At 36.7% G+C, this 12,788-nt stretch overlaps 1 protein-coding gene across 3 annotated transcripts in view; it reads left to right on the plus strand.

Annotated features, from left to right (window-relative positions):
- The window catches only part of EVC2 (EvC ciliary complex subunit 2), a 79,171-nt gene extending 69,349 nt beyond the window's left edge, over window positions 1–9,822 (plus strand). For all 3 annotated transcript variants that reach the window (XM_062575326.1, XM_062575328.1, XM_062575327.1), the window contains exons 19-22: window positions 623–710; window positions 5,754–5,947; window positions 7,483–7,584; window positions 8,075–9,822. In XM_062575326.1, the coding sequence (XP_062431310.1) occupies window positions 623–710; window positions 5,754–5,947; window positions 7,483–7,584; window positions 8,075–8,345 (655 nt within the window). In that variant the 3' untranslated portion in view covers window positions 8,346–9,822. The remainder of the gene's footprint in view (window positions 1–622; window positions 711–5,753; window positions 5,948–7,482; window positions 7,585–8,074) is intronic.
- Window positions 9,823–12,788: the final 2,966 nt, after the last annotated feature.

Below are 12,788 nucleotides of genomic sequence, written 5' to 3' on the forward strand. Positions count from 1 at the left end.
TGTAGATTGGTGACTCTTTTCTGCTGTAGGAGTATAATACATATTCACAGAGTAGATAGCTTATTAGCCTGGGGATACTATTGTATGTAGACCTATCAGTGATGCCTTTAAGAACAACAACTGGTCTTCACTATTTAGCTGTATCCCTGAAAACACAGTGAAAAAAACAAGTCTTGTGTTTGTCCCAAGTGGCATAAAGGTGGCTTCATGGTTTAGTCCAGAAAGGAAAAATCACCAATAGTGCAGAAGCTTACTGATCGCTATTTTTCCAGCAACAAAAAGAATCCATAATTTGCCAAAAAGTATAGTGACAACACTTAAAGAAGAGGATAGAGGGGACAGGTTGAATGTTTTGGAGCAATTTCAGATTTGTGTTGTGGATAAGAGCTCATCAGATTTTGCTCCGATTTTGCTTTGGAGTTCCTTAAGACTGAAACAACACGTGGTTCAGGGGAGAAAGAAAGAGAAGAGGTTGGCTTATTTTAGAAGGTACGCCATCTCAAACAACTTGGCTGACAGAAAGATGTGCTTTCTGAATAGATGACTGTTTTAGACTTCACTTGTTTCCTACAATATAGTTGCTATATCTGTAGAAGATTTCAGTGTTCTTTCTTTTATTCAGCCTGAGAGAAGAGCAAACAAATTACGTTGTGCTTGAAGACCTCCTGGAAAATTTAGAAATGGATGCATTTTTGGCACTTTATAGTCAGGTAAGTGTGAAATTGAACAGGTTTAAATTTAGGTTTGAATTACTGCTCTATCTGGAAATAAGTTGGTTTTTAGGGATGAGGAGGTTGTTTGTTTATTCTGTTTTTTCATCCGAGACCATTACAAATGTTTTTGGACCCAGTTCTGCTAACGATCACTGCTGGTGTTTATAGCCTGTAAAATCACTGACTTCAGTTACTTCTGACCAGCTTCCAGGCTTTTTAATTTTACTGAGTCGTACTTCTTTGTGTTCAGTTAGGACTACTTTCTGAGAGTTGTCCCTGTACATTTCATTCTGTAGAACTAAAGTCTCTGAGTTTCTTGTTTGGAGACAGATTTTATAGTTTGGTTTTCGTGTGTATGAAAACACATGTTTTTTGTTTAGGTATCAGTCAGTATGAGAAATGATCTTCATTGACTGTGTTATGAACTAAATGATAGAAGCACTGCTAATTAAGTGTTCTAGTATCGTTACTCAAATTGTTCTCCAAAGGAACATCACCTCTTTGGCAGGCTTAATTTATTATCAGTTGGTTGCCTGTCAGTGCCACAAAAGGCATTAAAAATTCATCACTCTGTCCCAGAGTTTTATCTGCACATCTTAGGTGTTGCAGCTTTTTCCATCCAAGTACCTTGCCTTTCAGGGACAGCTGCAGTCACAGTATCATAAACTGAGAGCTTCAGACACAAGCAAGCTAAGTAGGGACCACATGGAGTCTCTTAGCTTTTCCTGTATCCCAGGTTTGTTTCTGAGCTGTTTATCCTCTCGAGTTAGATATCCATTTAAGATCAGCTCTTCTCATGAAGAATTGGAGGCCTCTCTAACTCTAATGTGCTATGTAGATGTGTTAGGATGTTCACCTGCAAGGTAGCAGATGTTTTTAGATCCTTACTCTGACTTGGAGAAGAAGCTTGCATCAAAATCTCCCACAGCTGATAGGAGTATGGTAATCACTTCAGTCTCTGTCCCTCCTGCGGACTTGAGGGCTCAGGCCAAAGCAAGCCTTCCACGAGCCTTAATGAAAGAGACTCATCTCTCAATTTCCAACAGCCTGATAACTAAAATGCTTCCTCAAATGAAAGCTCATTTTGTGCTAATGATTTAAGGATAGAGGAGAAATGCGAAGCTGAATCTTACACTTTCCAACAGTATCCTATCCTCTGGGCATAATAATATAAACACAAAAAATCTATTCTGACATGAATTGTAACATTTAAAAGTGCTTGCTGAGGAGATCATAACCAGCATTACCAGCCTTCTAGTTTTAAATCCAAGTTTGTGTGTTTCCTCAACTTTTTTTTTTTTTTTTGATTTTATTTTTTGATTTTCTTTTGCAATCCCTTTTTTCGCAAACTGTCTTGTTACCATGTTGGCTTTGATAGCTTGGCATAAGGTAAGCAGACAGGGCTGACAGCAGTTGTTGAATTCTATTTCAGTCTTAAATTTCTTCTATCTCAGTTTTCTGCCTGCCTGTTCTCTGCAGCCTACTCTACGCAGAGATCCTAGTAGGACTTCACTGTGAAATGCGTAGAGATAGAATCCTGCTGACACTGCAGAATTTTTTGCTATGTGTCTTTGTAGGATGCTCATGACATATAAATGACTCATAAGATGGTGGCAAGTTTTAATCTGGTTATATCTCTACAGCTCTAAATTTTACATGTAGTCATTTATATTCCTTTAGAATAACTTAGATAATGCCAATGGGATAGCTGCCAACTGCGTTCAGTCATGGAATAGCAACATGGGCAACGATAACTACAAACTTTTCAGAGGAGATAGCAATTGAGGCTTTGTTTGCTGAATCATAGTTGCAGTCTGTAGAGTAATTAAAGATTTCAGAGTACTTTTTGAAGAGAGGAGAGGTTACATCTTTTGTCTTGTTCAATGTTTCTTGTTTTTCTATAATGGATAGGAAGTTAAAGGATTTGGTTTTTTTTTTTTTTTTTTTTTTTTTTTTTGCTGAAGTATACTGTATTTCAAATGTATGTTGAAAATGAGCAGTCTTAAACTGTTGAACATCAGTGGAAAATAAACATGAGAACAGATATATAAAAGTTGAAAATGCTTTTTAAGGTACTTTGGACTTTGATCTTCATAGTTTAAGTCACTTACTGTTTTATCTTGTAAACTCTTTTTATGCTCTTTTTTCCTAGCTCTTTATATATTAATCTGACACTATGTGCTATATTTATAAATGATATTGAGGCTTTAAGCATCACCAACCAGCTCTTTCAAACTAGCACCACTGAAACCACTATCACAGTTTAATATCATTGTATTTAAATCTGCTATTGCCTTGTAATCTTGGGCTAATTGAAGAAATGGCTGGGATCTTGTACAGTGTTTACTTAGCAATTTCATGGGCTGATAAAAACACTCATTGTTAAGCAGGAACCCTTAAAAGAGAACATGAATATTGCATTAGTCTACTACTCCAGTAGCTTGTAATACTCCTGGGCATAGGAGGGTGGGAAGAAGGTGCATATAACAAGCTGCTCAGTAGCTCAGCTGTGGGAGAGTTCTTGTCTTGGAGGATGTTGTGAAATGTTTCTCTGCTGCTCTTGAGTTTGACTGAATCCTGTCTCTGATGGAGCCTCAGCATCTACCTGTCTCACAGAGAAGGCATTAATTAATTCAAGATGTGTGGCATGTCAAGATTAGCTGAATGCTGGAGCAGCGTATAGTACCTGATGGAAGGGAAGAGGGACAAACCTCTTGGCTGCTGCTGCTGCCGCCACCACCAGCTTTGAATCGTTTCAAAGGGAATCATTTTCCCAGAGACCATGGTTCTTAGCTTTTCAGTTCAGAGATAGTTTTCTCTTTCTTTTGGAAATGTTACTGGGCTGGAAAAGACAACTGAAAGCAGAGACATTCTGTACTCTTAGAAAGCAGAGGGATTAGCTGTTCTTACACAATGGAAATAACCGTATCTCCTAACTCAATGGAAGGAAATAAAAGAATCTCTTTTCTATACTAATCTATTTTTGGGAAGTTCTGGAACTCTTACTGTTAATCATTAGACTGTACTGCTTTTCAACGTTATTGTAGCTCATTTCTGTCTTAGAAAATTTTGTAAATACTGATGTTTCTTGTGCTGTTCAAAGATCCAAGAGTTTAACTGAGAGGAAGCTACCACACAGGTAAATCTTGTTGCTTATGTTGCTCACTATTCAATTGTATTTTTATGATGACTATTAGGTTCCTAATGCTTTGGCACAGATATATGGTGAAACACCTTCTGAAAGATAATACATGAGTTCTGCAACTTGGGAAATTAAAATCATGGTTCTACCAATTACAGATGCATGCAGGCAAAATGTATCATAATTTTCACAGTACCTACTTCTCTTAGCATCTTAGTAGGTGATCAATGATCATTGATAATTACAGGTTTTGACATCATGAAGACAGAAAGACATTTGAGAACATTACTGTCACCTCATTGCAATTGAAAACAGGACATGCTGGTCACTGTGTTGTATGTTTTGTTCGTAAGATTCCCGATATTTTGAGACGTACCTTGCCTGAATTCCACAGAACCTATACAGATAGTCCCTGCAGATACATAAAACAAAATCTCTCTTCTCAGCAAATGTAATGTAAATGAAAATGTAAACCATTTTCAACTATAATCCCAAATCTGGATATTCTCAATACCAACTGTAAAGAAGTAGATGTCTAGTAGAATAGTAATTCAATAAGGCTCATAATTCAACATGTTACTTCTTTTGGATGTACCTAATCCCTTGTGTCAGCGTGGAAATTGATTTTAAATCTCTGCCTCCACTCCTTTTTCTTAAAATTTATAGAACACATTTATTGTCAAGTATTAGGAGTCTATATCTATTGTACCTCTATATTTTACATGCATTCTTTTCTATAAAAAGAATTTTGCCCATTAGACTAATTTTCAAAACTGTGGATTCAACCCTCTCTGGAAAACCAAGTAAGTTTTTCTTTCTTACATTTCATGTTTCAGCTTATGGAGGCAGATCTAGGTCAGTAAGAGATTTGCCTGAATGATAGTGAGTTCAGGATCATGAGATTCTGGCAGAGCAGTTACTTTTACATAAGCATGTAGTTATAGCCCCAGGTATGCTCGTTGATTTTTTTTAGAGACAGCAGATGAGGCAGGCAGAACGTCACGTGCAAACAGCACAGTAAGTGTGAAGCACAGCATGGGTGGAGTTCGTTGAATCTTACATTTGTTGTTTAAATACACATTGCTCAACCCAAAAGCCTAAATGAATTGTACTCTGTGTAAATTACAGTTTATACATTCCTATTTTTATTTTGTCCAGAAAACACAAAGTAGGTTACTGAGGATGCAAATAGCAAATTTGTGACTATTAGATATAATTTAACATGTTAATTCCCAGTCTTTACAGTAACTTACTGTATAATATGCCTGAAGTACCAAACTCATCCCACTCTGGAAGGCATTTAGTCTGACCTAGTGTGACCATTTCTGTGTTTACGTGCATATTCACTTCTTCATGCTTATGTAAGCACACATTTCTCTCTCTCAGGTGGTCTAGGTAGCTGTGGGTGTCAGTAAGCATTGCTCGCTGCGGGTGTATGTTCACACATCAGCACTTCTTTTGCTGTACATATGCTAGATTTCTTTCTTTCTTTCTTTCTTTATTTATTTATCTTTATTTCTTTATAACAGTGCAGTCCATAAATTAACTAAACCTTACGTTCTGGAATATTATTGCGTTTTGATTTTCAATCCAAAGGGCATCGAGTACATGCCCTGAGTACATACACAGAGAGAAACTGGTTGTGATCGAAGATCCTCAAAGCCAGAATTCAGAGTGGAATGAATGACTTTAATGGATGTATGGGCCAGTGTGGAAGATAGTAATGACCATAGCACTGGGACCAATTCACACCAAAACTGTCATAACTAAAATGATTTGAAGTAATATTTTTTTGTTTCTGTAATGATTAGTTCTTCAACATTAGTAATTAAAATTCACTAACACTTTTTTTTATCACAATGCTAAATTTATCTGTCTTCCACTTATTAACCCTTTAGGAGCTGCAATTGGCAGGTTACTTAGCCAAACTGACAAAGGTACCAATGGGGATGTTACACAGGATCCTGAACTTATTGCTACCCTCCAGTATACAAAGTGAGGTTCTTACTGTCCTCGATTCCATCAATAAATATTCAGATGGTGTTACTGAAAGTGATGGTAATGCAGAAGAGTCTGGCAGCTGTAGAAAAAGGTAAGTGTGGCATTTGCTGGTAGACAGTTGCAGCAGAAAGTTACTGCTTTACAGGGATATATATCTGGTGGACAAGTAGGTTTACAGCAGTACAAAAAGCAGCAGGTGCCTAAGTTTCCTTCTTGAAAGATTTTTGAAGGGTAAAGCGAATTTGAAATTACTAATTTATTGTGTGGAATATATAAAACAAATTGGTTAATAAAAAGTTAATTAACTTTATAAAACATCTTTGCATAATGTATAGACATATAGATTTTGCTCTTATCATTTTTTTGCTGGTTTTAAGTTAGATTTATTAAAACATTTTCCTTCACACTTCTGTATTTGTATTATTCATAGCAAGTTAAACAATGCCGTAACTTTCATATAATAGCAGTTTTAATGCACACAGAGGTAGGAAGAGGAGTGAAATAACCCTCAGTAAATTCACTCTTTCTGAGGTTTCCACTGTGTGCCTGTGATCCTACTGTGCCACATGATCTTAGCTGTACCTACAGGCTACATAAGTTAAGCCTGTATCCAAACCTAGAAAAAATTCTTTTTCAAATCATTTGCTGAGCCAAAAGCTCCCTTGGAACACCTGCCCTGTCAAAGAACAGAGCCCAAGGTGATCACAACTGTATTTTAGAAATACTGTGTTGTCAACCAATTTTGTAAGATTTTCTCATTTTGTAATGTCAAGTGTAGATAGCGAGACATCATTATCATTAATATGTAAGCCTAGCTGTAAAACCCTATTCTCCTTTAACCAGTGTAAAGAGCTGATTGTATGAGAAACATAGTTCTTTCTGCATTCTTTATTATCATGGAAAATCATTGCGTGGTGGAGAAGGCATTTTTAATTATTGCAGCAATGTGTGAAGTATGCACAGAATATGTTCCATAGCCAACATGGAATTGTTCATAACTTTGCTGGTTTATGACTTTAGATCGTTCTTTTTAGATTTTTTAGGTCATTCATCCAGAAAGTTCTTGCCTACAGTGTTACGAAATGCTTGTCAGATTTCAAGAATTGATAGCTCCTAAAGATTTAAAGATAAAAGTTATATTTAAGAACAGAAGTTTCAGCATTGCAAATGCATGTCCCTTCAGGGTTCATTAATTAGAGTTGCGTTTGGGTGCTGTTTTTCACTTCGCTCAGAGACACATAGTCTTCCAGGGCCCTTATCCATCCCATTTATCGCAGTTAGCACGAGCTCAGCAGTTGTCCAGTCAACACTGGGAGGTGCCTCCTGGCCCTCAGACCCAACTCCTGCTGTGGCACACGAAGGGGAGAAAAGCAGATGCTGTGGAACTGGGTCCTTTAGCTGTCGGATGTGAGCCGTCAAGGAACGGATGTGGGTCGTTGGGATATCACGGTTTGAGGTGTGACCTCATGCAGTTCAAAAATTTTGTGACAGGGCCACAAAAATCTCTGAATGTTTATATTGATTTTATTTGAATTATTATAGCCATGTTTTTGCTAATTAAAATCAGAAAGAAGAGGGAAGCGTGTATATATTGGGATTTACTGTTGGGAATTTTTTCTTCTTCAGGAAGCAGCAAGGGTTATGGCAAGTGTTAGAGAGCAAAGTAAAGCAAGATCTGATAAACAGAAGTTTGGAAAAGATGTCTGCTTTGAACCGGAGAAAAGATAGGTAAGGGAAAGCAGGAAGAAACATGCAGTTTTTTTTATACCTCATTTCATCTCTTGAGATTCTTTCTGTTACAAAATATCTATTAGAAATTAGAAAGTATATTCATAAATTTGCTTTTTTGGATGCTATTCTCTTACTGTTTGGTGCTTGTTTTGTACAACGTGTTTATACATAATATACAATAAAAATAAGTCCCTAAAAAGATTTTTAGCACACATCCAAAAAATCCACAGATTTTTCATACCAGCTGCTCACCTTCCTCATGGGTATTTATTATGAGGTTACTGGGTTTTATGCAGTTTTGCATCTCATAAGTATATTGTTGGGAATTGGAAGGGACACAAACATTTCAGTCAGGGTTTTCTTTGGCTTCCAGACTAAAATTGCCTTTTTTTTCTGTTAGGAAATGGCACGGACATGTATACTATTTTTACCCAAGTTTTCACTTTTAAAAGTCTTTTTGAATTCAATTTGTTTTTGGTTAATGCAGCTTGATAAAGAAGAAGCAACTTGCTTTCCTGGAAAGAGCATTGTTCATTCATCCTGAACGTTCGCCTCGACATAATCCTGTGGAACAGTCTGGCCCACCTAGTTCTGTGAACGTGACAAGCGCGGAAGCAGTAGAGCAATTAGACACAGGGGAGAAGGTATTTTTATTCCGTGAGCAGACTGATCCAATAATTTCATTTCGTAATTCTCCAAGGAAAAAGAAAAAGAGCTTTCTTAATTCCAAAAAGGCTGCTCGTGCAAGTATGAACTAATAGGGGAGACATCCAGCCAGTGCATCAAGTTGGAAAGATGAAGTTACTTAAGTCAGAAGAATAATGAGATGGAATGAAGCGTGCAGTTTAAGTAACACTTGCATAGTTTTAATATTGTTTGCTTGACATTGTAAATAGCTGTAGTTTAGAATTGGATTTTGCATTCCATCAGTTAGCAAATGTGCATTGTGCATCTTGTAATCCTTGTTAGCCTATAAGGGAGCCGTGGGTGAAGTATGGGTGCTTTGTGACGTGCTTTGTGATGAGCAGGACTCAGTGTTCGTTCAATTAATTTTGATCGTTTTTGCACCGATTTTACTGTACCTGTAATTTCATAATTTGTGTAGAAAGAATATTTATTATATAGAGTACTGATTTACTACTCTTGCATTTATGTATTCATGTAATAAGCTGTGGTATAGTAAGTAATGTGAAGAGATGGAGTAGATGGTCCACAATAGCTGTTCTCTGATTTTTTGTTATAGCTAGTTTACTATTTAATAATGTTCTTCTAGTAGACTTTTGATACTACTTTTGCAATCTACATGCTATGATTATAGCTGATATGATAGTCAAGATCTTCAGCAAATACAGATGTGCTTAGCTTTACATCCCAGGGTAACTTCAGCTTTTCACTGCTGTTGCTAAACATAACTCCAGTAGAACTGTGAGTATGGATACAGTTCAAAAGTGCCTTAAATATTTGCAACCTGTTGCAGTCTTTTCTTGGTGAAGTAACAGTATCACACTCACTCAAGAAAAAAAGGAGAAAATGTACATAGGCTTATAATACCTTCAAAAGCTTTTTTCATTACAGTGCTGTCAATTCCCACAATTTTAGTTGTTTTTTTTTTTTTTTTTGAAATGGAGTAACTGAAATTATTAGAGTATCGTTTTACATTTAAAAAATTCATTTTCAAACCTTTCTTGTTGAGGGAAAGAAGCTGATAAATATGACCATTAAAAACAGTAACAGCAAAAGTAAATAAAAGCAATTACCGTATTTGTTAATTTTTCATGATATTCAAGCATACTTTGAATTTTTTTGAACTGCTTTTGAACATTATACTTAGAAGATCTGTGATCACATATTTTGCGATTTTTTTATGTATTGAATTTCTTTGTATTAATAAGATGCCATTTTCATACAGAAAACTAAAATAGTCTTTTATAAAGTATCTTAATTTACTGGAACCTTGGAGACTTTGAAATGCTACAGTAATGTTTCCTCCTGCATGGATCAGTATTTAGGAAAAAGATAGCAGCGTTACATCTAGTGTTGCATGAGATCTAACTCCTACTGTTACAACTAAATGCCTGGACAGACCACATGAAAAAAAGAGGGCCTAGAGCACTTATGGCATGGAGAATGCAACAATGTAAAAAGTATCAAAAATGAATTTATAAAGGCTAATTAGCTGAAGAAATAGATTGCTCTACTATAATATAAATCAAATTAAAAACTTGAGTGCAAGAACTTTTTTTCTCTTCGTCTCTCTTGCTAGTCACGTTTTTGAAGAAAGCAAAACTTATCATCCAACTCATTATTGGAAACACTAAAATAAATCAAATTGCTTCAATTAGTCTCTGACAGTAGCATTTTAATGAGATACAATGGCATCAACAAAGTTTAAAATGTTACAACCATATGCTCCTAAGTCTCAAACAAACTTAAGATGTTCAAAACTCCTTAAGTTGGCCTTAAATCCAACCGACAGCAGCAATACAGAAGCTATGGTAACTAGTAAAGCAATGAAAATGAACAAAATAATTTAAAAGTGTTAGAATGACTAGTGTCCTTTTTTGCAAAGCAAAAGTTTGCATCCATGGGCAACAGCATGGCCCAGAGAAGCTGCACGAGGAACTCTTCCCACCAGAAATTTGCTTTTCCACCTTGACGTACAACCTAGTATTAGTATAAAGACACAGCCAGATATTAAGATATTTTGATTTGATACTTTGATGAAAGTGGGCACTTACCGGAATGTTTAAAATGGCCAAAGTCCTCCATGTCTGTAGACTTAAAAAGAATCAATATCCATAAACTTCTGGACCTATACAACTTTTGGCAGTGGGATGAGTGTCCACCAGTTTACCTCGACAGTGTTATATTATGATGCTGGTCTTCATGTTGTATCCTGTATTCTCCTCTTGAATGCTTTTACTAAAGTCTAATTAATTATGAGTAATGATGTTCTTCACTACCTCTCTTAATAGAGATTAAAACAAAATTGTTATATCAGATAATGGTGTGCAGGCTGCAGAGCTGCTTTTAGAAAGAATGAGATTTATAAAAGACTGGACTCCCCACCCCCTTTTCTGTTTTTATAGCTTGGCATGTCAGAGGTACTGCTGTTATATTAGCAAGCAAGAAATATTGTTTACTTGCTTGTTTAGCTTTACAGTAGAATCAGACTTTTTCTTACTAAAGAAACCTTTTAAGTGGAATCTTTTAAACAAGATTCCACATAGTAAAAATATATATTAGCAAAAAGTATTTTCTGCACACAAAGTACTCTTCTGCAATACCTGAGTTGAATATTTTTCCATGAAACCTAAGAGTTGAGATTTCCTAAGGTAATATGTTTCCATTTCATTTCCCTATTCTCAGTATTATTTATCAATTTATTATGAAGTAAAATATACATACTAAGCCTAAAAAAAATAATGCCAATAGCAAAGGATGGGATTTTTTGCAGGTTTCTACCTATATTGTCTCAAAAGTCACTTGACTGTAAAGAAAAGTGAAATATATATATATATATATATATATGTATATGTATATATATGGAGATGGAACATCTGCACTGAGAAAATGGAATTAAGGAGATGATTTTTTGCAGAATTAATTATTGCATTAAATAGATAACTTTGTTATCTTCTCTTATTGCTTTCATAATTTTGTTGTTTTCAGAATAACTTTTAAAGTGACAATTTCTCTTTAATGAGGTCAATTCTGCAGGATATTTATCTGGTTTATTTTAACCTGGGGAAATCATGCTGCTTGCTTTCATTATCTTCTATTTATCCAGTTGCTATTTTAGCACCTGTATTTCTTCTGGGGAAAGTTATATTTTTATGCTGTTATCTTAATACAACACAGTGCCAATAGTTACGCAGCCTTTCGTCAGCCGCTTTCACTTCCCGAGACCCTGACAGCAGGATTTCCAAAGTGCCGAACACTAAGTCCACTAACTCCGCTGGCTGACCCCGTTCTGCACCCTGCCCTGCGCTGACGTATTTTGCTAGCATACTGATAGAGCCGATGCAGACGTAGGTGTACCAGCATAAAACAAGCTTATCTTGCCCACCGAATTGTAAAAGTTACGTTAGCAAAAGTAACAGCGTCGCAGGCCACCGAGCGCTGCACCAGGGCTTCTGGCCGCAGAGCCGTGCCGCAGGAGACCCGCCGCGCTGACGGACACCGCCCGCCCAGCTGAGCTCTCCGGTGGAGACCCGGCCTCTGGTGCCTCCCGCTTGCCCACTCGAGTCCTCTTCTGCCAAATGGCTGGCAAAGGCCATCAGGCCTTGGACTCTCTTTCCGCTCGTTTCGTTGTCCTTCGCAGGAATCAAGGTAGGGGGAAGTCAGACTCGGTGCTTGTGAAAGGCTCTCCGACGTGCTCACTGTTTGCCTTAGCATTGCAGACAAGCTGTGATAAAACGATCTGTTTAATGAGAACTGACCGTGTCCACCTGTGCGAGTGTTTGGGCAGTCAGAGCCTGTTGATACATGTTACCGATAAGTTATGTTTTCCACCTCAGCTATAGCAAGAAGCTTGGGATTCACACCAACCGAAAGCAGGAGAGTGTATAGCTTAGTTGGTTATAACTGCAAAAAAGTGAAATATATTTGAAAAAGGCAACTTCTGTTGGCTCTATTCTCTTCAATTATACCAAGAAGCCATCTTCACAAAAGTGTGGTATACTTTCACCTGCTTCTCTTTGAAGGAAGAAAAGTGAATACAAAAATAAAAATTGAAAACAGCAGATATCATTCCAGGCCAGAATAGCACTCAGAAGCTGAGGTGGGAATTTGAATTTGTCTGAGCGTTGCTGTTCAGGCCTTGATTTTGTATAGTGAAGAATGACATCTCATTTCAAGATGTGAGTGGTCTTGTATCTGCTTAATTGAACAAAAATATTCATATGCAGAGTGTTTCAGGAGTAAAAAAACCACTTTCGGGAAGTGTAAAAATTAGAAGGCTGTTATAAAATATTTTGAGAGGGTAGGTGTGTGGTGTCTATATTAATAAATAATTGAAATCAATGTTATCAGATATTTCTGATATATTTTTTGTGTCCTTGTGGCTTGACCATAGTAACTCTGTTACTAGTAATTAAACCTACAGCAGGAGGGTTCTTCCACATTTGTAGTTGGTCACTGATAACTCATTGTTCCAAAGTTGCCAATTTGGCTATTTTTGCAAATTAGCCTTTATATAT

The sequence above is a fragment of the Rhea pennata genome, chromosome 4, assembly GCF_028389875.1.
Source record: "Rhea pennata isolate bPtePen1 chromosome 4, bPtePen1.pri, whole genome shotgun sequence".
Classification (NCBI taxonomy): domain Eukaryota; kingdom Metazoa; phylum Chordata; class Aves; order Rheiformes; family Rheidae; genus Rhea; species Rhea pennata.